At 34.5% G+C, this 25,191-nt stretch overlaps 3 protein-coding genes across 3 annotated transcripts; all 3 read right to left on the minus strand.

Moving 5' to 3' along the window:
• Positions 1 to 1,827: 1,827 nt before the first annotated feature.
• Positions 1,828 to 3,900, minus strand: LOC110279995 (uncharacterized). The gene is made up of 4 exons (XM_052261183.1): positions 3,680 to 3,900; positions 3,485 to 3,592; positions 2,305 to 2,450; positions 1,828 to 2,201 (listed from the first exon to the last, which is right to left on the minus strand). The coding sequence occupies exons 1-4, from the start codon at positions 3,881 to 3,883 to the stop codon at positions 2,129 to 2,131; spliced, it is 531 nt and encodes a 176-aa protein (XP_052117143.1). The 5' UTR covers positions 3,884 to 3,900; the 3' UTR covers positions 1,828 to 2,128.
• A 3,181-nt stretch (positions 3,901 to 7,081) lies between these two features.
• LOC127746636 (uncharacterized) lies at positions 7,082 to 8,908 on the minus strand. Its single transcript, XM_052260527.1, has 3 exons — positions 8,008 to 8,908; positions 7,760 to 7,911; positions 7,082 to 7,588 (listed from the first exon to the last, which is right to left on the minus strand). The coding sequence occupies exons 1-3, from the start codon at positions 8,906 to 8,908 to the stop codon at positions 7,082 to 7,084; spliced, it is 1,560 nt and encodes a 519-aa protein (XP_052116487.1).
• A 3,599-nt stretch (positions 8,909 to 12,507) lies between these two features.
• On the minus strand, positions 12,508 to 16,020 carry LOC127746808 (protein CHLORORESPIRATORY REDUCTION 42, chloroplastic-like). The gene is made up of 2 exons (XM_052261223.1): positions 15,689 to 16,020; positions 12,508 to 12,666 (listed from the first exon to the last, which is right to left on the minus strand). The coding sequence occupies exons 1-2, from the start codon at positions 15,979 to 15,981 to the stop codon at positions 12,645 to 12,647; spliced, it is 315 nt and encodes a 104-aa protein (XP_052117183.1). The 5' UTR covers positions 15,982 to 16,020; the 3' UTR covers positions 12,508 to 12,644.
• Between the last annotated feature and the right edge of the window lie 9,171 nt (positions 16,021 to 25,191).

The raw sequence follows: 25,191 nt of genomic DNA on the forward strand, positions 1-25,191 counted from the left end.
CTGCCGGTTGTCGATAATTTTAGAAAATTGAATTGCTGGTATATAATACAATAGACTCATTTGTTTGTAATTCTAAGATAAAAAATATATTAAAACAATTTAATTATTTTATTTTTTTGAATAATTTATTTGTACTTCTAAAACAAACAGAAGTAGAAAATAAGCAGTTCTTCATTTTTTCTAAAAAAATAAGTAGATACCTACTTTTACCAAAGGAGAATCAGATAAAGAGAGAAAAAATCTATAAATTAAAAAAAATAAAAAATTACAAATTCATTCACATATATTTTTAATCAGATAAATTTATTCATTTAACAAATATAACCCTAACCACTATACAAATATATTATAGAATTTTTTTAAATAGATACGTTAATTAATTTATTTATTGAAATAAGTATTTTAGATACTATTTATATTTTTAAGTTTCGTTACATATTTTGTTTGCAGTGTCAACAAGATAACACACGATTTTATTTGACTTTATCTTATTTACAAACGAAATATATAGAGCTTAAAAAAATACACATATCTCGTTTACAACATAAACAAGATACATTTATATTTATCTTGTTTACACTATAAATGAGATATGTGTATTTATAAATATGAAAATATAATTTTTATAAATATAAAAATATAATTTTTGAAAATAATAAAAAAATATTAATAATTTAATTTGGACTAATTTAAAAAATAAAAATCGATATATTTAGTTACTATTTAGATTGAATCGCATATTAACACATGTTTTAATTGGATAGTCATATTTAAAAAATTCAGATACAGGAATAATTACTGATTTAAATTAAAAAATAATTTAAATAATTATTAATAACTACCCAATGTATTACTTATTTATCAATACGAGCCTTTAAAAATTAAGCTTAAAAAAGGGCATTTTTTTTATACATACCAATATACATTTTATATTCCAATTATTACAAGGTACTCAATAATTATTACAACTCAAACATTTATATTTATTGTATATAAAAATATATCATATTTGTATATATAAAATAAATAATACAATTTTCTATCTCTCATAAAAGAATGAATTCTAAAATAACATCAAAAAAATAACTAAATTCAAATTCACTCTAAGAAAATAAAGTGATGCACGTCCAATATTTAATAATCTCACAACTAGTAAATGGATAAATACAGTCAGATTTATAGACAGATTTAATCTTTATTACAGATAGATTTTTGGTTACAGACAAAATTACCGACGGATTTTGTCCTTCTGTAAAAGTCCCGTCAGAAATTATTTACCGACGGATTTTTTTTCCGTCGGAAAATTACCGACGGATTTTTACGATTTACCGACGAATTTTGCCTCTGTAAATTCTCCCTCCATTTCCTGAAGGTGGCAAACTTACAAACAGATTTTCTGTCTGTAATTATAGATGAATTTTCAGACGAATTTTTTGTCTGTAATTACAGGCGGATTTTCAGACGGATTTTCCGTCTGTAATTACAGGCAGATTTTCAGACGGATTTTTCGTCTGTAATTACAGACGGATTTTCCGACAGATTTTCCATCTGTAATTTAAACTTTGGAAAATCATGATTACAGACAGAAAATCCGTCTGTAAATCCGTCTGTAAGGTAAAATAGAATTTTTTTTTACTTTTTCAAATTACAAAATAAACTTGTTTTCATACAAAATAAATATAAATTTAATACAAATTTTTGTCTAATTTATATTTGAATATTTATAATATTTCAAAACATAAACAAATTCATCGTATTATCAAACTAAAAGAAAAGTATTATAAACAAGCAAGTCAATATAATTCAAAACATAAACAAAATGTATTGATCATCAACTATAATTCCTAGTATATTGTTCAACCATACTAAAACTATTAGCTATACTCTTCAGTGTCATCTACATCCTCATCATCATCATAGCCCTCATCCGAAGACATTGAGGGTGGCGGCGGTGGCGGTGGTAGTGGAACTGCACTAGAACTACTTGACGCTCTAACCTTCTCATAATAGCTAACATAAGCCTCATTCCATCTCTTCTGTTTCAGCTTTTCCTTCCTGGCCTTTCCAATTGCCCGTTCCAACTTTTCTAATTACTTTTGAGTCTTTTCCAAAGGAGCCAAGCGTGTATCTAACAACTTACTAATACGCTCATCTGTTTGCTGAGTAACACGCTGAAAAAGCTCTTCATTGAGATTATGAATCTGTTCTCGCAAATTAGGAACATAATTTTGATTTCTTGGTGCTCTTCCAAATACAGAATTGATAGAAGTGGTTCCAGACTTGATAGAGCTAGAAAAGAATGACCCTTTTCTGTAAACTCGATTCTTCTTTTGCCCACCACACACTTCCTCCCAAATCAAGTCTTCATCAATTGGTTGTAGCTCTATTCCCTGTGCTTGAGCCTCGGCATGTTGAGCCTGAACTTCTGCCAACTTTTTTATAAACTTCTCCTGTTGCACAATGATTATCTCAATTATATTATTATTATTCAGACAAATAGCCATGCATATTAATTAATAGAAAACTTTTAGATTTTGCACAAAACTTTTCTAATTAAATTGTATATATTTAAATTCAAACAATAGAAAACTCCAATAATAGTCATAAGCAAAAATGAGGCTGAATTTTCACAAGAAATCTTCACAAACATACATGATCATATATAACAAACAGCAAGAATAGTTTAATAGTCTCAAGAATATTGAGCTAAATATTAGTATCAACATTCTTTATGATATGCTAAAAGCAAAAACAAGATTAATACTACATGATGAAGGAGATTCTGATAATAGGAAGGGGAAACATGAACACTACATGTTATTCGTGGACACACTTAAAAATTACTCTACTGCTACTAATCTGCTCATCAGTATGTTTTCTTATTCTCAATAAACTTATCTGTCACATATTAAACCATTCTTCATATCACAAAATGTGGATCTTAACTTTGCAAAGATAAGTAATTTAATCCATGTTGCACAGTTCCAACCTCATGATTTTGAGACAATCTCTGAAGAAGCATGGATTATATTATATACACATTAGGTGATGAGTAATGGGGACATGCCAGATAATAAACTTCAGAGTTTCAAAAACCATTTCACTTTGAATAATTTGATGCAAAAGTTTCACATGTTAGGCAGAGATGGGACAAGCTTACCATATTCCAAGAGAATAATGCATGCTTCACATGCTTTCTACACAAGATTAAGATTGGTGAACTGTATTATCTCTTAAGTTGGTCTATGGAATCAAATTGTGAATAATTGAATAGACCCTATATAAGGAGATGCGTCAAAGGGCTTAGACTACAGAAACTTGGAAGAAAAGAAACCAACTATAAAATCACAAAGCACAAAGCTGAATAATAATAATAATAATGTTGAACATAGTTAGGACCACTAAATACAGTAATGTTAATGCCAGACAGCTAGAAATTAGTTAATAATTTTGACATAGGAGGAGTATTTGTGCTATATTTCACATGAGTGTCTTGAGAGTGCTTGTCCACCCATTTAGACTTATCACTTTTAAGTGTGTGGGTTTCTTTGAAGACCTCCTCGTGGGTTGGTGTACGGCCCAACTGCTTCTTCTGTTCCACATAAAATACAAAATAAGAAAAATTTTACATAAATAGATGTCTATTAAATAAGATCTAAAGCCACTTAAATTATGTTACCATCCTCTCTATAGTTGAGCTCAATGGAATAGAACCACCGCAATGGACAGAACCACCTAAGAGTGATGCTCGATTCTCTCTTGCTTTTTTTCTTATATTTTTCCATTTCTCATCTGTTTCCCAATACCTTTCTAACACCTTTTTGTAAGCAGGAATTAGCCATTCGTGGGTTGTATCCACACCTTCACGAATATCTGACATCATTTGGCTAAATCGCTTACTTGTCCTATACTTGAAAGCCCTTTAGAAAAACTCATCATCATCATCATCAATAAGAAAGTGGCTTTGCACATACTCATCAAGTTGCTACTTATAAGATTCAAATCACATGAACAATATTCAATCCAAAATAATTTTATTCAAAACAACACTTTTACCTTCCACTCCTTAAACCAAAGCTTCTTTGTCGGAAGAGGGACATCTCCAAACTTTTTGTATGGTTTATCATATCGTTTCTTGATGATTTCTGTAATCTTCTGAGAACCAGGAGGGAAAGGTAACCAACTGATAATTTCATAAAGAATTGACAAGTTAGGAAACTAAAAAAATAGTTTTAAGTCATTAGCACTTTAATTTGAAATTAAAATATAGTAGCAAACACATTTAGATTAGGAGTAGTAAAAGAAGAAGAGTGATTAGTATTGCTTGCTGAAAGAGTAATAAGAGGAATAGGTAATGCAGTATGTAAAAATTGTGTAGAAGAGTAATAAGAGAAATAGGTAATGCAGTATGAGAAATCCACTAGAAGCTGCTATTTTAATTATTGAGAGATCCAAATTTTACCTTGTCAACTAATCTTTCTTTTGTGACAATATTAGGAACCGATGCAGTCTCTGATGGAGGAGATGTACTAGAGCTTCCAGGTGTCTCTGAATCAACTAATAGACTGGAATTGCGAAGCAGAGGAGGAATCGAAATTGGAGGAGGGGGTGGAGGAGGGGGACCCATACATCCTGGAGTAGGCCAACTTGATGGAGGAAAACCCGTGTAGCCTGGATTAGGTACCATCATATACGGTTGCTGGCTAAGTGATCCTGACTGAAAATCTGGCACAATTGAAGTCCCAGAAGAGGTAGAGGTGGTTGAAATAGCGGCTGCGGCAGTGGTGCAAGAACTTCTATGACCCTTGACACCTTTACCCTTGACCCGAGGAGAAATGACCTACATATATATTAAAAGACTATTATGCACAAAACTCAAAAGGTTGATAGAATACAATTGACAGCAAGATAAATTTTCATCTGATTCTGTTCTGAGAGGAAAACAAAATATAACCATAATATACTTCATGCACATATAATCTTTAACTTTAACTGTTAAATTTTGTTGGACATTGACCATTTGAGCCAAATACATGCACATAACAAAAGATCTCTTATTATTACAGTCGTACCAAAGATTTCTAATTAAAATTAACTAATCCAGTTTCAACTACAATCCAACAGTCATTAATTTATATTTTGCCTTTTTCATCTAGTTCAGTAAGCTACACACTCTAGCTAATTTATATTATTAGGTCCCATCTCCTATTCGGTGATGAACATTATTTGCTATTGACACGTACAATTCAAATGTGCTAATATGGCACTCTTAGCTGTTATATATAATTGCACTTAGTTACCAATTACATATGCATCCCTGGCTAGCTTCACATGCTTTCTTAATTTCTTATTATTATTGTTACTATCTACAGAATATAAGTAAAAATATTAAGCATAAAGAGGGTGTAGAGCATAGATACACTTGTTTAGAGAGGGTGCAGAGCAGATGGATGGGTACAGAAATCAAGCAAACAAAAAAGAGAATCAATTTTCAGCAATTCACAAGGCATTCCTATACAAGGATACAAAAAAAATCATTTTGATAAGATATCATAAGTTAGAAATAACTTGAATTAGAGTAATTAAGATTAGGAAGAGGATTAATAACTGGGGTAGTGAGTAAAGGATGCAGAAGAGAAGGGGCTCACCTCATTCGTGCACTGCTACCCTTTTACCTTCCCAATGAATTTCCTTCACTACTGCCACTGCAACAAAGAGAGAGATTCAATCTTCAAACCAAAATGTAAGAAAGAGATTAAAAACAATAAGAAAGAATATGAAGCTTCCTAAATTTCAGAAAAGGGATAAGAAAAAAATTCCAGTGGTGCTTTAGACATGTCAGCTTAATGAGTGTGGGACAGAGTTATGCTTTTACGTATGCCATTTCTTTTTTTCATCACATTCTTTAAAATATCTTGATCTTCTTCTCAACAACAATATCTAAGTTAACGATTAAGTTATGTGACAACTAAGACATACAAATTAAGAACAATATATGTAAAGAACAATATAAGCTAAAACAATACAAGCTAAAAATAATTACCCTATTAAAAATCAATATCATCATCAAAGTCTGCAACATCATCATCATCATTTTTTTAGCCCCAAAACTAGAGCCGTTGGACAATTCAACAATGCGGTCCTCTCCAAATGGAGACTTAAGACTGATAGGAGGCTCGGTGTCAGAAATCCTAGAAGGATTGCTCTCATCCGCTTGATAAGCTACATCATTCTCTTCCTCATCCTCCTCTACATGTACATGATTGATTTCAATTCGACCTCTTGGTTTAGTGTTTACAACAACATGCCACATAGACTTGCAATTTCCAAGATAAGGTAAGAAGTAAACTTGTTTAGCTTTTTGGGCGACAATGAAAGGATCATAGTGGCGATATCTTTTACTATGGTTGACTTCAGTTATTTTGTAGTCATTATGAATACGTGTTCCATTTGGACGACTTGGATCATACCATTGACATTTGAACAAAACAACTCGATTAGAGTCACTACCAGTGTATTCAAGCTTGAGTATATCTTCTAATACTCCAAACCAATCACTTTTCCCGTTGCCTATATCACCTTTAACAAACACACCAATGTTATCGATTTTTTTTTTCCTTTTGACCTTGCAAGGGTATGAAATGTATATCCATTTACTTTATAAATTGGATAACTTGTTGCTTTGTTTGAAGGACCCCAAGAAAGTGATTGCAAACCAGGATCAAAAATTTCATTACATTGATTTTGAACCTAGTTAGAAACATGCAACAAATTATTTAATAGAAGTGACATGTGATGCAAATCTTTAGTTAAAAACCTTTACAATAAATGATACGAATTTATGCACTTACATATGATGCAAACCAAGGGGGAAATCGGTCATCGCTTTCTCCAGGACAAGTTTCTTTCCAAAACCTTGATGAAAGTAGGAGTAGAGTTTATAAGCTATGGGATTCGTTAGTAGAACAAGTGTAATTAACTGTTTAATAAAAGATTTGGGCACTTACATATAGAAAGGGATAACTTTGCTTTCATTGAGTAGAATATGCAAATGAGCTGCGGCCTTATCTCGTTCATCTAATCAATGATCTTTAGCTTTTCCAAACTTGCGACCATGTCTATTAAATATTGATAAAGAGGATTTAATCGTGTCTCCGCCATCATCATTTCTTCCCACACGGGTTTGCCTCGATAAGATATGTGGTTCAAAGTAGAAAGAAACAAAACTTGAAGTCTCCTTTCCCAAGAAAGCCTCACAAATCGAACCTTCAACCCTTGCTCTATTTTTCACTATTCGCTTGAATGCTCTTATCACCCGTTCAAATGGATACATCCACCTATATTGGACAGGTCCACATACACGTGCCTCATATGCTAGATGAGTTGGCAAATGCTCCATCACATTAAAGAATCCCGGGGGAAATATCCTTTCTAACTTGCAAAGGATAATGGGAATATTCTGCTCCATAACCTCTAAATCATGAACCTTGAGAGTGGTTGAACACAAGTCTTTGAAAAACTGGCTTAACTCGGTAAGAGGCTTCCATATATTTGTAGGTAGTTCTCTGAATGCAATTGGAAGCAAGCACTGCATAAAAATGTGACAATCATGGCTCTTCATACCAATAAACCTCCCCTGGGAAAGACTTTAAAGACTTATACATCTAGCAAGGTTAGATGCATAACCATCTGGAAATCTAAGTTGTTGCACCCACCAATACATGTCTTGTTGTTGTTCAGAAGTTAAAGTATAAGTTGCCTTAGGTTTGGACCAACAATTATCACCGACATGCCGCAAATGTAAATCTGGATGCTTGCACAGTTCAGCCAGGTCTAACCTAGCCTTTTCATTATCTTTAGTTCTATCAATGTCCATAATAGTATTCATTATGTTGTCAAGCACATTCTTCTCTATGTGCATTACATCAAGATAGTGACGAACCAGGTTATCCTTCCATTAAGGTAACTCCCAAAACACACTTTGCTTAGTCCAATTGTGAGTAATACCATACTCTCGCGATTTGATCCACTTTCCATTATCTGATATCTTCCCAAGTCCTTTAACCCTTTGCCAAATCTCCAAACCACTTAATCTGGTAGGAGCCTCTTCACTTTCTATTTTATTCTTCCTGAAGTCATTCTTATTGCGCCTATAAGGGTGGTTTGTCGGCAAAAACCTCCGATGACAATCAAACCATGATGCCTTGCCTCCATGTGATAGTGTAAAAGACTTGGTATCCTCCATGCAAATAGGACATGACAATCTTCCTTGTGTCATCCACCCAGACAACATCCCATAAGCCAGAAAATCATTGATAGTCCACATCAATGCTGCCTTTAAGACGAAATTCTTCTTTTCTACAATATCATACGTCAAAACACCAGGATTCCACAACTCATTTAATTCATCAATCAAAGGTCTCAAGAATACATCAATGTTGGCTTTAGGGTTATTAGGACTAGGTATTAAGCAAGTCAAGAACAAATAAGGATCTTTCATACACATTCCAGGAGGTAGATTGTATGGAATTACAATTACAGGCCAACAAGAATAAGGCTTGCTAAATTGGATATTTGGGGTAAACCCATCAGAGCAAAGACCTAACCTAATGTTTCTAGGCACCAAAGCAAAATCAGAGTGGATACGGTCAAAGCTTTTCAATGCCTCCCCATGTGACGGATGGGTCATCACGCCATCATCACGTTGGTTTTTTATATGCCACGTCATGTGCAGAGCTGAACTCATTAACGCATAAAGCCTTCGAAGTCTAGGGATTAAGGGTAAGTAATGCATCCGTCTGACAGGAACTCTCTTGGACTTACAACCACCATCGGAAATAGGCTTGAATCTAGGTGCTTCACAAAACTTGCAACTAGTTAGAGCAGCATCGTCTTTTCGATACAACATGCAATTGTTTGAGCAACAATCTATTTTGATTGCCTTCAATCCAAGCTTTTGCACTAACTTCTTAGCCTCATAGTAATCCCTAGGTATGGCACTACCCTCAGGAGCAATTTTCCTAATTATGGTGGCCCACTACTTAAATGACTCCTGTAATTGGTTTCCCTCGGCCTTAATGCATAGCATTCTAACAGCTATCGATAGTTGAGAGTGCACACAACCTTTCCACAAAGGCTTTTGAGCTGCCTCAAGAAGATCAAAAAAGTTTTTAGCCTCTATGGTGGACGAAATTGTGATCACTACAACTCCAATAATCCCCGGTAATGAATCCAAAAACTTGGTGTTCAATACCATGGCATAAACACAACTTCGCACAACTAACCAGCAAGTGTACTGGGTCGTCCAAGTAATAAACCTTACGCGAGTAAGGGTCGATCCCACAGAGATTGTTGGTATGAAGCAAGCTATGGTCACCTTGTAAATCTTAGTCAGGCAAACTCAAATGGTCATGAATGATGAATAAAACATAAAGATAAAGATAGAGATACTTATGTAATTCATTGGTGGGAATTTCAGATAAGCGTATGGAGATGCTGTGTTCCTTCCGTCTCTCTGCTTTCCTACTGTCTTCATCCAATCCTTCTTACTCCTTTCCATGGCAAGCTGTATGTAGGGTTTCACTGTTGTCAGTGGCTACATCCCATCCTTTCAGTGAAAATGTTCAACGCACCCTGTCATGGCACGGCTAATCATCTGTCGGTTCTCAGTGATTCTTTTTGCATCTGTCACTAACGCCCAGCCTTCAAGAGTTTGAAGCTCATCACAGTCATTCAATCATTGAATCCTACTCAGAATACCACAGACAAGGTTTAGACCTTTTGGATTCTCTTGAATGCCACCATCAGTTCTAGCTTATACCACGAAGATTCCGGTTAAAGAATCCAAGAGATATCCACCCAATCTAAGGTAGAACGGAGGTGGTTGTCAGGCACACGTTCATAGGTGAGAATGATGATGAGTGTCACGGATCATCACATTCATCAAGTTGAAGAACAAGTGATATCTTAGAACAAGAACAAGCGGAATTGAATAGAAGAACAATAGTAATTGCATTAATATGGGAATTCTGATAGTGACTTTGAACGCCGGTTTGGGCCATCAAATCTTGGGCAAAGTATGGACTATCATATATTGCTGGAAAGCCCAGGATGTCCCAACGCCGTTGAGAGCGCGCCAATTGGGCTTCTGTAGCTCCAGAAAATCCAATTCGAGTGCAGGGAGGTCAGAATCCAACAGCATCTGCAGTCTTTTTTAGTCTCTAAATCAGATTTTTGCTCAAGTCCCTCAATTTCAGCCAGAAAATACCTGAAATCACAGAAAAACACACAAACTCATAGTAAAGTCCAGAAAAGTGAATTTTAACTAAAAACTAATAAAAATATACTAAAAACTAACTATATCATACCAAAAACATACTAAAAACAATGAAACTAATAAAAATATACTAAAAACTAACTAGAACATACTAAAAACATACTAAAAACAATGCCAAAAAGCGTATAAATTATCCGCTCATCACTCTACATGAGGATCTTCTGGACTAGCAGAATCGAAAATCATTTCATGATACCTTCTGGAGTTGTCTTCTCAGCTAATGTCATACATATCACATTCTTCCACATTTGCACCACTTCCTGAACCACCTTCCCCACAATTATTGAATCCCGTCTGATTGATCCCTATGTCGTCAATCTCTCCATGTTCTGTCCAAATCCAATAATTTGGCATAAACCCCTTTTCCTACAAATGCATCTTAATAATGTTCAGCTCTTTATAATTTGTGCATCTACACTTAACGCATAGGCATCTACACTTTCCTTCCGACTTCACAACATCTAACTTACTAATTGTTTCTATAAACTCCTCAACCTTGTCATAAAACTTAGGTTTAATACCCCCTCTTGTTGGATTCAACCTATCATACATCCACACTCGATGGTGCCAAGACATTTCTTATGAATTTGATATTTTTAGTACCTATAAATCATCCAACACAAGCAACATTTCATCTATCATACAACATCCTATCAATATTTAATCATATCAATGTTTTCAATGCAATACAAGCAACAACCCAACACAAGTACTATTTTATTTATCATACAATACCCTAGAAATCAATAAAGTTTATAACACAATAATTGCACTAACCTTAACTCCAAGCAAAAAGTTGAAGGGATTGGACAAAAAATCTCTGAGCGAACACAAATATGAGAACACAAAATGTTAGATGGACTTGATAACAGGATAGCACCTGAAACAGGGTAGCGAATATACATTAATTTATGTAGTGAAGGGAGAAGAAATATATATGTAGGAAAGAGATATATATGTAGTGAAGGGAGAAGAGATTTAATTATATCTATGCAGAAAACCCATCTCACTTTGGGTGTTTGGCTTTGTGTTTGAATTGTATAAACTAAGTTCTGCCTATCAGTTGAGTAAATTTGAGAATATAAAAAATTATATACCAAATTAATTACCAATGTATAATATATATATATTAAAATAAACAAAACCTCATTTATTGGAGATATGGCAGTAACAGAAACCAAAGAAAACCACATTCACCTAATTTGATCAACATGAACTCTTTCTAATAAAGAATGAGGTTATTTAATTTTTACTCATGAAATTAAATTCTTTATTTATCATCACCAACCCACCTGTATTATATATAGTTCACAAATGCACATTTAACAATAAAATTTAATCTAATCCAGTCTATCCACTAACCTGTGACAACTACATTCTTATAGAAAATGCATGATCTTAAGTTCTTAACACCCTAAATTACCAAATGGTGGAAAAATAGTCTTCTGTTGAACTTATTTTCAAATAAATCACATCTATGAATATTAGTAGAAGTATATTGTTTATGGTGTAAAATTGTATATTTACTTATTTAGCAAGTTTAAAATATAAAGGGTGCATGAGGCAAAGCTTGGAAGATTATTATTAACAACAGTGAAGAAGGAGTTCATAAGAAGTCACTTGATATGTTTAACATCAGAATCCGTGAATAAAGTACATGTCTCACTAACATTCAACCATTAGAATAGGGCTCAGACAATGGCTGAGGCCACAGGATCAATTTCTAGTTTTCTACTCAGCTAATCAGACTACAAGGCTAATGAGTTTAGGGTTTACAACAACTCTGAATGAAGATTTTTCAAGCGCATGAAATCAAAGAGAAGAACAAGTAGCAATCAGTAGCGGTACTTGGTGGAGTAATCCTTGATATCTTCATGGTAACTAACAATAACAATTCTTCCATTACCATTTTATCTCTCCCTTTTTCACACACACAAACACAAAAACAATGAAACAAGCAATACATTATTATTATTATTATTTTTACATAAACTCCAATGAAAGAAAAATGCTTAAAGAAGGAGTGATGGGTAATACATAACATACTATCTTTGTGAAGAATGAATGGACACTTACAGCCAAGGACCAGAGGGACAAAGACACAACATCACCAAATTATTTGGAAAGGATTCATCTGATTGAGGGAAATGGACACTTACAGCCGAGGAATCTTCCAAGTGAGGGAGAGCTAACAGCTTCAACAAGTGCAGAAGACAACCTCGAGAACCGGATGGTTGATCTTACAAGCTATATAGTGGAATCTTCTACTAGTATTAGTGGCTCAAAAGATGGATCGACAACATCAGAATCAACTTGTGACTATGTCAACCCTGCCAAAAAAATATATATAGGCACATCAGCGTTGAGAGACACAAAGCCATGGCTCATTCTTTGAATCCAAAGCAAGCTCAACCTATAGAGACCCCAAATCACAGAATAAGTTCTAATCTAGTATAAACTTAAAAATTAGACAGCAGGTGCAAAGAGTGTTTCTCAAGCCATCACCTGTCCACATTTGCTATTAATTATCTACAATTATTCCATTAAAAATTGAAACATCTAAAAGCTTAATTATTAAAAGGGTTATAATTATAAAATGTGCCAATTTGCTGACCTGATATATATTGTGTTAGTCTATTATGTGTTCTATTTCATCAATGAAAAGTTATCACAGTACATACTGGAGCCATATCTATATCCTTACTTTGTAAGATAGTGATGATGAAATAAATACATGCTCAATAATTATTTGACCCACCCACATTAGTGGCTGATGACAAGTCATCTTAGCCTAGTTTCACTAGTCTTTTTCTTTATTTTCATTAGGTTTTATGCACTTTCTTGCATTCTGAGTAAGTGATTTGGAATGAAAATGCATGATTTCTTTAAATCAAACAACCACCATTTAATTGATGCTAAATAATGAGGTTTGGGCTAAAATTAATTGATTTTTAATGATTTGTAAACCTTGTGAATTTGGTGATACTTTGATTTGTTGTTTTGATTTCTTATAGGTGAAGAAAAGAAGAAAAGAAGAAAGCGTGGCTTAAGAAGTGTGGCTCGAGGAAAAGAAAAGTGTGGCAAAGAACATGAGGAAGCGTGGCACATGAAAGGAGCACAACAAAAAAAGTTCCAAGGAAGCAATGTTTCAATGCTCTGCTCACTTTGTGAGCTGAGCACAATTTGAAGCCAAGAAACAAGGAAAGGAAAAACAATGCTCAGCTCACCAAGTGAGCATTATCGAGAGCACTAAAGAAATAATTCAAAGAAAATAAGTTGCAAGTGCATGCTCAATAAGCCAAGAATTGGCCAAAAGCATCCTCCAAGGTTCGAACTAAGCACCTCAAGGAAGAGAGGAGAGAGAAGCGCTACTTCCTTCACAAGGAAAAATCCAGCGCATGCTTTCCTCAAGTTTCGAACCAAGGACCCCTCTTTGAAGAAGTCAATGCTCAGCTCACTTGGTGAGCAGAGCACTACTCATGGTGCACCACATACAAACATAACACGGCCAGGAAGCAGGATGCGCGCAGGACGTGCGCACAAGGCCTCAATGCTCAGCTCAACTTGTGAGCTGAGCATTCCCCTGATGCCTTCCACACTACAAAAGGATCCACATACAAAGCCTTAATGCTCAGCTCAACTTGTGAGCTGAGCATCCCCCTGGAAGCAATTTCTTCATGGGCTGAAAAATCAATTAAAAATCCAATTAAATTCAAATCTTCACCAAATTAAAATCCCATCCAAATTCCAAAATCCAAGAATAGAAAGTGTATAAATAGGAGCTAGTTTGATGTAATTAGGACTTTTGGAATCACTTTTGAATTTTCCTGGAAAACTTCCATTTTCATTTTTGAACTTTTACTTTGGAATTTAGTTCTTAGAGAATTGGGAAGGAGAATTGATCTCTCTTCTTCCTTGTTCTTGCTTGAGCACTCTTTATTTTTTATTTTGGATCTTGGGTGAAGAATTGAAGAATTTTTGTTTCAATCTCACCTTGAGATCCCTTGCTTTAATTTTTTGCATAATTGAATTTCAATTTCCATTCTCTGCTTCATCTTCTACTCTTTCTGCAATTTACTTTCCTTTAGTTCTTTTGCAATTGTTCTTATTGGATCAAGGAAGGATTTGAGATCTAGACTTATTTTCTAGTCTCTTCTACTCCTGAGATCTACAACCTCTTTTAATTTGCTGCAATTTAGCATCAGTCATTTTCTATTTTCATTCTACAAGCATTTTTATCTTTCTGTTTGAGATCTATTAGACTTCAATTCATATTTAGTTCTTCTGCTGGTTGCAATTTATTTCTGTCTTGTTTAAATTCTGCAATTCCAATTTCCGATTCTTTTTATGATTTAAGCAATTTACATTTCTTGCACTCTAAGCTTCAGCCATTTACATTTCTTGCAATCTAAGTTTATGCAATTTCATTTACTTGTTCTTTAAGATTCAGCTTCTTTACTTCGATTGCTCTTTGATTTACTGCAATTGCCCTTCTCCCTTTACATTTCAAGCAATTTAGCTTCTGTCAATCACAAATCACACAACTCAACTCTATTTGCTTGACTAAATCAACCACTGAGCTAAAATTGCTCAATCCTTCAATCCCTGTGGGATCGACCTCACTCCCGTGAGTTTTATTACTTGATGCGACCCGGTGCACTTGCCGGTGAGTTTTGTGTCCGATCGTTTTTCGCACATCAGTGGCATTACTACCTCATATGCAAAATATGTGTGACATACATTACCCTTTTAAGATTTGGAAATTAAAGATATATAACACACCCGTTTAGCCTTAACAAGAATCCAAAGCCATCTGTTCATCAAAAAACATGAAAAGAAAAGAATCCAAAGCCATATAATGAGAGCTAATGGATGATTAGAGGGGGTGTGTTTATTAAAAAATAAATTAAAAAAATAACCTTTTTAATATTTGTAAAAATTTAATGAAATTACCAACTCTTAAAACAAAAATTAAATCATTTTTTAGTATTCTTGAAAAATAGAATGGTTTCTGATTAAATTAAAATTGATTTTCAACTTTTTTCCAATATTTTAATTTATAATTGTTAAAATACTAAAAATTACTGGTTTCAAAGAGTTTCTCATCAGTATTTCACAATTGTTACACTGCTAGTTTATCAACTCTAACTACTTGTTTCTCCAACTTAAACTACAAACTCTGACAAGCTTTATTTTCAATGTATGTTTCAAATTATTCAGTATCACTAGAAAGAGTTTTATCCAACTAATATCATTAACTAAAGTTTGTCTGGACAATTCATAGAAATAAAAAATAAAAAGAGAAAATTAATAGCTAAAAGAAGCAGAGATGAATGAAAGAGTTTGAAGTACCTTCCAACATCACCAGGCTTGACCAAACCAGAATTAACCCTAAGACATAGAACAGAAGCAGTAGTCTTAATCATTTTAGGAGCCTCTGTAAAAATAATAGGTGAACCTATCTCTAGCTTTGGACCCTTTGCTTGCAGTTCTATGTTATCTTCTGATGAGTCTTTTGATTCACGGTTTACAACAGTAACAACATTTGCTCTTTGTAGTTGATTGTGTTGGAAGAAAGAAGTGTTGTGAAGCTTTGAAAAAACTGAAGATTTAGTAGTAGTAGCAAATGAATAAGGTAAAGCCATGATTAGTTTATGCAGAGTTATCTTTATTTTCTTCTAAGAACAAAAAACATTTGCTCTTTTTTTATATGATATATTTGTATAAATTTATTAAAAAATAATATTTTCGAAATAAAAATGATAATATTCATTCTTAACAAACGTAGATATACATGTGTAATCCCCTGTTGTCACACTGGAAACTACAGAAATTGATATTTGATGGATCCTCAAATTGATATTTGAAAGACACAAAAACCATGAAACCATATAAGCACACATAAACACACCTAAGCATGATAAAAATGAACAGCAAAACCCAGCTAGGCATTTTGTGATTCACTCAGTAATAAGCATACATATACTCCAAATCCAACATTGGAGAAAAAGGAGCTGTTCACAACATTATGGTGAAATGGGCAGAGCTAATTGAAGAAAATGTGTGACACTTGAGATTAAATTAATGAAACAGGACATGACTGGACTTATTAATAAAATTAACAGATCCTCCATTTTTCCATTGCCAATTATTTATTCTTCCACACTGTAAGTAACTACTTCAAACCAGTATCAGTCACACGGTTGTAACTTGTAATGATAATTAATATCATGAACTTTTGATCAATTATTTAAATATTTTTCATTAAAGAGAATATGAAATCATTCAAGCCAAGCAAGCCTTTTCATTATAATGATAACATTTGAAAGCCGACTTGCATGCAACAGGAAACAACTTATTAAGAGCATGCTGAGGAAAAACCCAGAACATAGAGCATGCTGAGATTCATCCGATTGAAGGAAATAGACACTTACAGCCGAGGAATCTTCCAAGTGAGGGAGAGTTAACAGCTTCAACAAGTGCAGAAGACAACCTCGAGAACCGGATGGTTGATTTTACAAGCTATATAGTGGAATCTTCTACTAGTATTAGTGGCTCAAAAGATGGATCAACAACATCAGAATCAACAACCTCGAGAGAGTAACAAGCAAAAGAAGCGTCAGCTGAAGAAAAATACAAAATACGAACGAATAGAAAGGTTAGGGTTTGCGATCTACCAGCTGCGCGAAGGGAATCTGACAAAGAAACGCTGATCTGGAACGAAAAGAAGCTCGGAATCCGACGGCGACAGATCTTCTACGGTGGCGGTGGAGGCTGTGTCTGTGTAGGGACTGCGGTGGCTGCGCCGCTGAGGGGCTGCGAGGCTGTGGGGGTTGCGGGGAGCTGCGAGGGCTGATGCGGGAGCTGCGTGGCTGCGGGGGCTGCGTGGCTGCAGTGGCGGCAGAGACTGCGGTGGCTGTGGGTGGCGGGGTGCAGGGCGAAGTGAATGGCGAGTGAATGGTGTGAATGGTGTGAATGGCGAGTGAATGGGTTAATCTTCAACTAGGGTTTTCAATATTTCCGACGGATTTCATTTAAATTACAGACAAATTTTCCGTCTGTAATAATTTAATAAAACGTGCGTTTTGTCTACTTAATTAAAATCCATCTGTAACCATTCTGCGGAAAAAAAATAATTTTTCCAATGGAATTATAGACGAATTCTCTTTTCTGTCTGTAATTTATGCTAATCTATTTTTTTGTTTTCCGACAAAAAAATCCCTCTGAAATTCCGTCTGTATTTCAGTGGGATAAAATCCGTCGAAAATATCCGTCTGTAATAACTAGTTTTCTAGTAGTGTCTCTGTAAAGGCTTTCTTGTTCGTTTTCTGAAAGATATTAGGATATAGAGGGATGAGAACCAATCAACATGGTCTCAATAGACGGTTTTAAAATTATCATAAGAAGATATAAAACATAAATTGCCTTACGGCAGTTGATCCATGCTTGTCATATGAATCTTTTTCTTACAAATTTCCTTCGTCTTTCCAACTTTTAGGATTCAAACTATGAGCGGGACAAAATCATTAACTATAAAAACAACGCCCTTAGCAAACCGCACAATACTACTATCCTTGCCAGGGAAGTAATCAATAATCATTAACTAATTCTCGATTTGAATAATCATATCTCTTCACGCAAATGGGATAAAACCCATGTCCTTGTTAATTAAACAATCATATCACAATTCAACTAACATATTTTCTTTAATCATATATTGGACATTTTCATTTTAAAATCCTACTTTGACCTTTATTTTCAATACTAGTATATTAGGTTCACACTATGCCAGGAATCACATTCCTTACTCATTTATTCTTAAATTCACAATCGGATTCACATACCTTCAAAAACTCAATCAGATGTCATACTCTGTTATCATATAATAAAATATATCATTCACTTCTAAGCTTTCTCAAAATGACCCAAATGATGCTTAGGTTCATCCTAAGACTCAAATTTCATTTAAGGTCCTTAGTACATTTCTAAATTTAACAAAACTTTCATTCTTTCAACATAATATAAAAATTGAAAATCTTAAACCTCAAGGATCGTAATACCTCAACCGACCTAAGGAAAATTCACCATTCTCAACTACTCTTTACTCAAGCATAGTTTAAAATCTTATAAAAAGTTTGTGCTAATTACTCTCACTTGAAATCTTGAAAAAATTTTGACATAACCTCCCCTAAAATATAGAGATAACCACCATTAAAGATTTCTTTAGATTCAACTAACCTCATACCATATATTCTAAAATCCTCAACATTCATCAAGAACAAGTTACTTTACCAATTCTCATAAACATAACTTTAAACCATGAAATGCAATAATATATCAAAACTGATACATGTTCAAGAGGGCATTTTCGTCAGATTAGAGACAATGGGTAGAATGTTAATTTTGTCACATTTAAAGATCTGAATACTAGAAGAATTATACTATGCCGGTTTTGGATATCCTAAAAAAAATAGTGGTGCTGAAATAGCAGCAACTCATAAGGCTCATTGGGCTATGACAGGACAGCAGGAGGCCCAATAGTGTTTTTCAAATCCAGTGGAAGATATAAATTAGTTATTAATTTTCGAATTTATTAGGTCTTTATTTTAGTTTGTTTTGCTGTTAGAGTTTGTTGGAAGATTTGATTTACTTCTGATTTGCTTAATAGTATTTTTAGGGATTTCAAATTTAAATCTAATCTAATCTAATAAGATCAAATTTGATTTAAATTAGTTATCATATCCAATAATTTATTAGATTTTACATATGAGCTTTACTTGGTCAATTGGTCCTATAATTTCAAACTAAAAATAACATCATCAGTTAACATCCAATTTACCTTTCAAACTTTTGAAGTACCAAAGCATAATAATCATACTAAATCTATCAACTTAAAACTCAACATTCATATTCACCAAAAGTTCAACCATAGTGTTCGTTCATCAATCCAATTCACAATCAACAACATCTTTTAGTTTCAACTAACAAACAAAAATATGTGCAGATCCTAATCCACCACCAAGACGCTTCAACCATTATTTCTAATCTATTTTATTACTTTAATGTCCATCTTCATTTAACCAATTCTATTTCTCCAAAATAGTCCAATTTAATTTATAAGAATCACACAATCACTAAAATATATTTTCATATTGATATCGATTTATAACAATTCTTCAAAGTAAAATAAGTTTAAGAAAAAGCCCTTACCTTATCAAAATAACTCAACAACACAACAGCTACAGCGATAGTGGCAGTCGCAATATTCACAACAGCTCTGCCATAACAATGTGGCAGCGACAGCAACAATCCCAGACCGCAGCTGCAGTGGCTCAACCCTGAGACATTAACATCACAACAACCTCAATAAAACTTATAATAGAACACTAATGGCAAGGGTTTCGAAACAAGAATAACTTATTGTAATTATAGAGGAATGAGGAAACAAAGTAGTAGTAGCTCTGACGATGCTTCCAAGGACGACAGCGCCATTTCTGACAGCCAAAAACACGGTGAGGCAGTCTCCGGCAGTGGCTGTGGGAGATGACAATAGCTCAGTAGTGACAGAAATGAGTGCAACCTCGAACCTCTCTTTCTCGTAGCTTCCTTGACGTTAGAATTTTTGCTAGTAAAGAATTTTATAAAAACAGTCGCGTTGTAGATATAGATTCTAAACCAACAGAAATCCCTTCGTGCAAACTTTTTGGTTGTCACAAGTAACAAACCCCTTTAAAATTGATAACCGAGTATTAAACCTCGGGTTGTCTTCTCAAGGAATTGCAGGGAGGTATGTTCTTATTATTGGTTATGGAGATTGTAAATTGGGGTTTGAGAATGAAGAATTAATATGGCAAATAATTTAAATGGCAATTAAAATAAATAAATACTGTAAAGCAAACCCTTTGGCAAGGTATGAGAAATTGGAAGTCCAGACTTAGTTATTCTTAACAATAATAATGAAAGTTGAATCTTAATTCCACTTAGTTAACCTTTGCTAAAGCAAAGGAAAGTCAAGGGACTAATTAGTTTGACCTTCGAATCCTATTTATTTTCTAAGAAAAGGTTGGGATTATTGAAGTTCAGTTCAATTAGCAAAGATAACAGTTATCAATTATGTTGAGCTACGATAACTCCTGAGTTACTGATTTCTTAACCAAGACCAAAAGTGTGAAAAGCTGAATTGAAATCACAAATCTAAAAACATCTCAATAATGTATAATCCTAACATGAAAAGTTCATAAGCCAATTGGGCAACATAAATCAAATACCAATAAAAGCATTAAAGTATCTAAAATAAGAGATAAATATAAAGGGAATATTGAACCTGATGAAGAGTCGAATTAAATCCTAATTTCTAAAAATCCTACCTAAATCCTAAGAGAGAGGAGAGAACCCCTCTCTCTAAAAACTACATCTAAAACTAAAATTATGAATTATCAAAAGCATGATTATGAATTGATGCATTCTCCCACTTTATAACTTCTGGTCTATGCCTTCTGGACTTGGATTTGGGCCGAAAAGGGTTCCAGAAAATGCTGGGATTGTTTTCTGCAATTTCTGGTGCGTGGCCTCTATCACGCATCCGCGTGGGTCACGCGGTCACGTCATCTGGAGTTTTCCATGTCACGCGGCCACATCATTCATGCGTCCACGTCATATGCGTTTCTCTCAAGGCGTGTGATCGCGTCAGTCATGCGATCGCGTCACTGCCGTTTCGCGCTGGCATGCGGCCGCGTCGCCCATGCGGTTGCGTCACTGCCGTTTCGCGCTGGCAGTTTCTTCAACAACTCCGTTTCAAGCTTTCCTTCCATTTTCGCATGTTTCCTTTTCATCCTTTATGTCATTCCTGCCTTGGAATATCTTAAATTACTTAACACACGAATCACGGCATCGAATGGCAATAAAAGATAATTAAAATAATTAATTTTAAAGCATAAGAAACATGTTTTTCACATACATCACATAATAAGGAAGGAAAAGTAAAACCATGCAATTAATATGAATAAGTGGGTGAAGGATTGAATAAATCACTCAAACTAAGTACAAAATATATCACAAAATATGGGTTTATCATTCCTCCAAACTCATGTAATAACAACATCCTCCCTCCGATTGTGTTTCGCAAAACAACAATGGCAATAGAGTTGACCCTGACCAGCGATGACAATGATCTCGAGGGTGACGACTTGGCAGCGATAGAAATGACCCTTCTTTCCTCTTCTCTGTTGCAATTTGTGACAGCAACGACGGTGACATCGATTAACATCAACGACGACTATGGAAGCTCTACGAGTGACGGAACGGGGTCCCCATTCCCTTTGTCATCACGTCTCTTCCTCTTTCTCTCTGGCTGTCACATTTGTTTCTCTCCTCTGCGAGCTCCACTCTCTCACGACAGTGATGGCGATGTTGGCGACAGCACCAAGCCTCGTCGGCACTGTCTCTCTCTCTCTCCTACCTCCTCTATTATTTTTCCTCCTCATTCCCTCTTTTCTTCTTCTTTTCTGAGTTTGTGGGTGGTGGCTGAGTGTGTGTGTGCGTGTTATAATATGGTTAAGGCAACAAGTGAGAAAATTAGGGATTTTAGGGTTAGGGTTGAAAATGAAAGTAAGAGTAGGATTGGTATTTTGATAAAATTGGAGGGTAGGATAGTAATTAAAAACCAAATGTAATCCATTAAAATTATTTCAAGAACATTATTTATTTATCATTTTCCTAATTAGTTGTTAAATAAGTACTCTAATTTAAAACTAGAGATGCTATAATTAATTTTCTTTTAGTTTATAAGATTGACTAAAAGTTTCAATTATTCAAATTAAATTCTATAACATTCTTATTTTTTTAACTACTAAAACTTTAAATTTTAACCATGAATTTTACTCAATTACTATAAAATTCTCTGAGTACTAATTAATTTAAGCTCAATTTATTAAAACTTGATTCAATTACGTTAAATAAAAAATAATTTATAATAGAACTTCTAAAAATTTGGGGTCTTACATACTATATTAATGTCATTGTTGATAAATGGGTCACCAACGAAGTCCTTCAGGATGGAAAGGTGTTTGAGACCCTTTATTTTCTTTTCTTTTCTTTTTGGTTTTGTTGTTGATGTTCTGCATAGGATTATAGAAGCAACAGTTAGTAATGGGAGCATTTTCCCATCATTTGTAAGGATAGATATTATTGAGTTTTCTCATCTCCAATTTATAGATGATAGTATTTTGTTCTGCCCATTTAAGGAGGAGACTGTGCGAATTTATAAGAGGCTGCTTTGGTATTTTGAATTGATATCTGGATTAAGTATTAAATTTGAAAAGTCTAGTTTGATTCTAATAATTTATGGGCTAGACTGGGTATATGTGTGGTATTTTGGGGTGAAGGTGGTAGAATTACCTGTGAAGTACCTTGGTATCTGGTGCACGAAATTGTAAATCACACTTTTTACAACTTGTACAACTAACCAGCAAGTGCACTGGGTAGTCTAAGTAATACCTTACGTGAGTAAAGGTCGATCCCACGGAGATTGCCGGCTTGAAGCAAGCTATGGTTATCTTGTAACTCTTAGTCAGGAGATTAATAATGAAAAAGGGTTTTGTTTGCAATAAAATAAAAGAACATGAACTAGATGATACTTGTTATTCAGTAATAGAGAACAGGTTGAGGTTTTGGAAATACTCTGCCCTCTGAATTTTCTGCTTTTCTACTGCCTTCCTCTTCAAATACACTTGGCTCCTCCTATGGTGAGCTTTATGTTGGTGGATCACCGTTGTCAATGGCTACCATCCGTCCTCTCAGTGAAAATGGTCAAGGTATGTTTCCGCACGGCTAATCATATGTCGGTTCTCACTTGTGTTAGAATAGGATACATCTATCCTTTTGCGCACTATCACTGCGCCCAACATTCGTGAGTTTGAAGCTCGTCATAGTCATCCCTTCCCAGATCCTACTCGGAATACCACAGAGAAGGTTTAGACTTTCCAGATCTCAGGAATGCTGCCAATTGATTCTAGCCTTTACCACGGAGATTCTGGTCTCACGGATTTGAAAGCTCTGTTGTCAGGAGAGGCAATCAAACTCGTGAATTAGGAGTCCAAGAGATACACACTCAAGCTGTCGCCTAATGATTACGTTGAGCTCAGATAAAACAGAAGTGGTTGTTAGGCACGCATTCATAATTGTGAGAATGGTGATGAGTGTCACGAATCATCACATTCATCATATTGAAGCACGAGTGAATATCTTAGAACAGAAACAAGCGTGATTGAATAGAAATAGTAGTAATTACATTAATTCATTGAGACACAGCAGAGCTCCTCACCCCCAACCATGGGGTTTAGATACTCATGCCGTCAAAGGTACAATAAGGAATGTAAAAAATGTCATGAGGTGCCAAATCAATCTCTAAAATTATTTTTTATACTAAACTAGTAACCTAGGTTTACAGAAAATGAGTAACTAAGTGCGGATAGTGCAGAAATCCACTTACGGGGCCCACTTGGTGAGTGTTTGGGCTAAGCTATGAAGCTTTCATGTACATAGGCCATCCTTGGAGTTAAACGCCAGTTTTGGTGCCAGTTTGGGTGTTTAACTCCAGCTTTGGTTCCAGTTCTGGCGTTTTATTCCAGAAAAGGGTTTTTGGTGGGCGTTTAAACGCCAGTTTGGGCCATCAAATTTTGGGCAAAGTATGGACTATTATACATTGCTGAAAAGCCCAAGATGTCTACTTTCCAACGCAATTGAGAGCACGCCAATTGGGCTTCTGTAGCTTCAGAAAATATATTTCGCGTTCAGGAAGGTCAGAATCCAACAGTATTTGTAGTCCTTTCTCAGCCTCTGAATCAGATTTTTGCTCAGGTCCCTCAATTTCAGCCAGAAAATACCTAAAATTACAGAAAAATACACAAACTCATAGTAAAGTCTAGAAATGTGATTTTTGCATAAAAAATAATAAAAATATAATAAAAAGTGAATAAAATATACTAAAAACTATATAAAAACAATGCCAAAAAGTGTATAAAATTATCTGCTCATCAGTATCAATTTAGGGGTGAATCTACAACTCATGAAAATATAGAAATTGGTGATTGACAAGGTTGAAGAGAATCTTAGTCTATGGAAAGCTAAAGTGTTAAATAAAGTTGATAAGTTAGTTCTTATAAAATATGTTCTCAATAGCTTGTGAGTTTATTATCTTAAATTATATAAGATGCCAAAGGAGGTTGCTGAGAAGTTAATTGTTATAGAAAAGATTGTTTTGAGGTAAGAAGGATGGTAAACCTAGAATTGCTCAAGTGAAAAGTGGTACAGGCACCAAAGAAGTTAGGAGGATTGGGGTGGGTGATGTAGTTGCGAAATATGACTTTTCTATTTAAATGGTGGTGGAAGTTTTCTAAAGAAGATTGCTCACTTTGAAAAATAGTTGTTTGCTCATATAATAACCTAGATCCGAATCAAATACTATACACTGAGATGTTCCTTACTAGAGGTGGTCCATGGAAGGACATCTGTCAACTGTCGATCAAGGAGCAACAAGTAAAAGAGAAGATGATTAATGGTCTGTATATGGAGTTAGGAGATGAAAGAATGATTAGATTTTAGGAAGATAATTGGTTAACTTGTGGTGTTCTAAAGTCTTTCTTTCTCTGAATTTTCTTGGTATCAAACCAAAAAGAATCTACCATATATAAATGTAAATTTTGGTATGGATTAGAGTGGGTTTGGAGCTTCCAATAGAGAAGAGATCTCTATCAATGGAAATTGGATCTACTAAGTCAATTATATAGTGTTCTACAACCTGTCAAATTCACAAGAGGATGAGAAGACATAATTGTGTGAAAGTTTAATAAAAATAT

The sequence above is a fragment of the Arachis duranensis genome, chromosome 4 (assembly GCF_000817695.3).
Source record: "Arachis duranensis cultivar V14167 chromosome 4, aradu.V14167.gnm2.J7QH, whole genome shotgun sequence".
Classification (NCBI taxonomy): Eukaryota; Viridiplantae; Streptophyta; class Magnoliopsida; order Fabales; family Fabaceae; genus Arachis; species Arachis duranensis.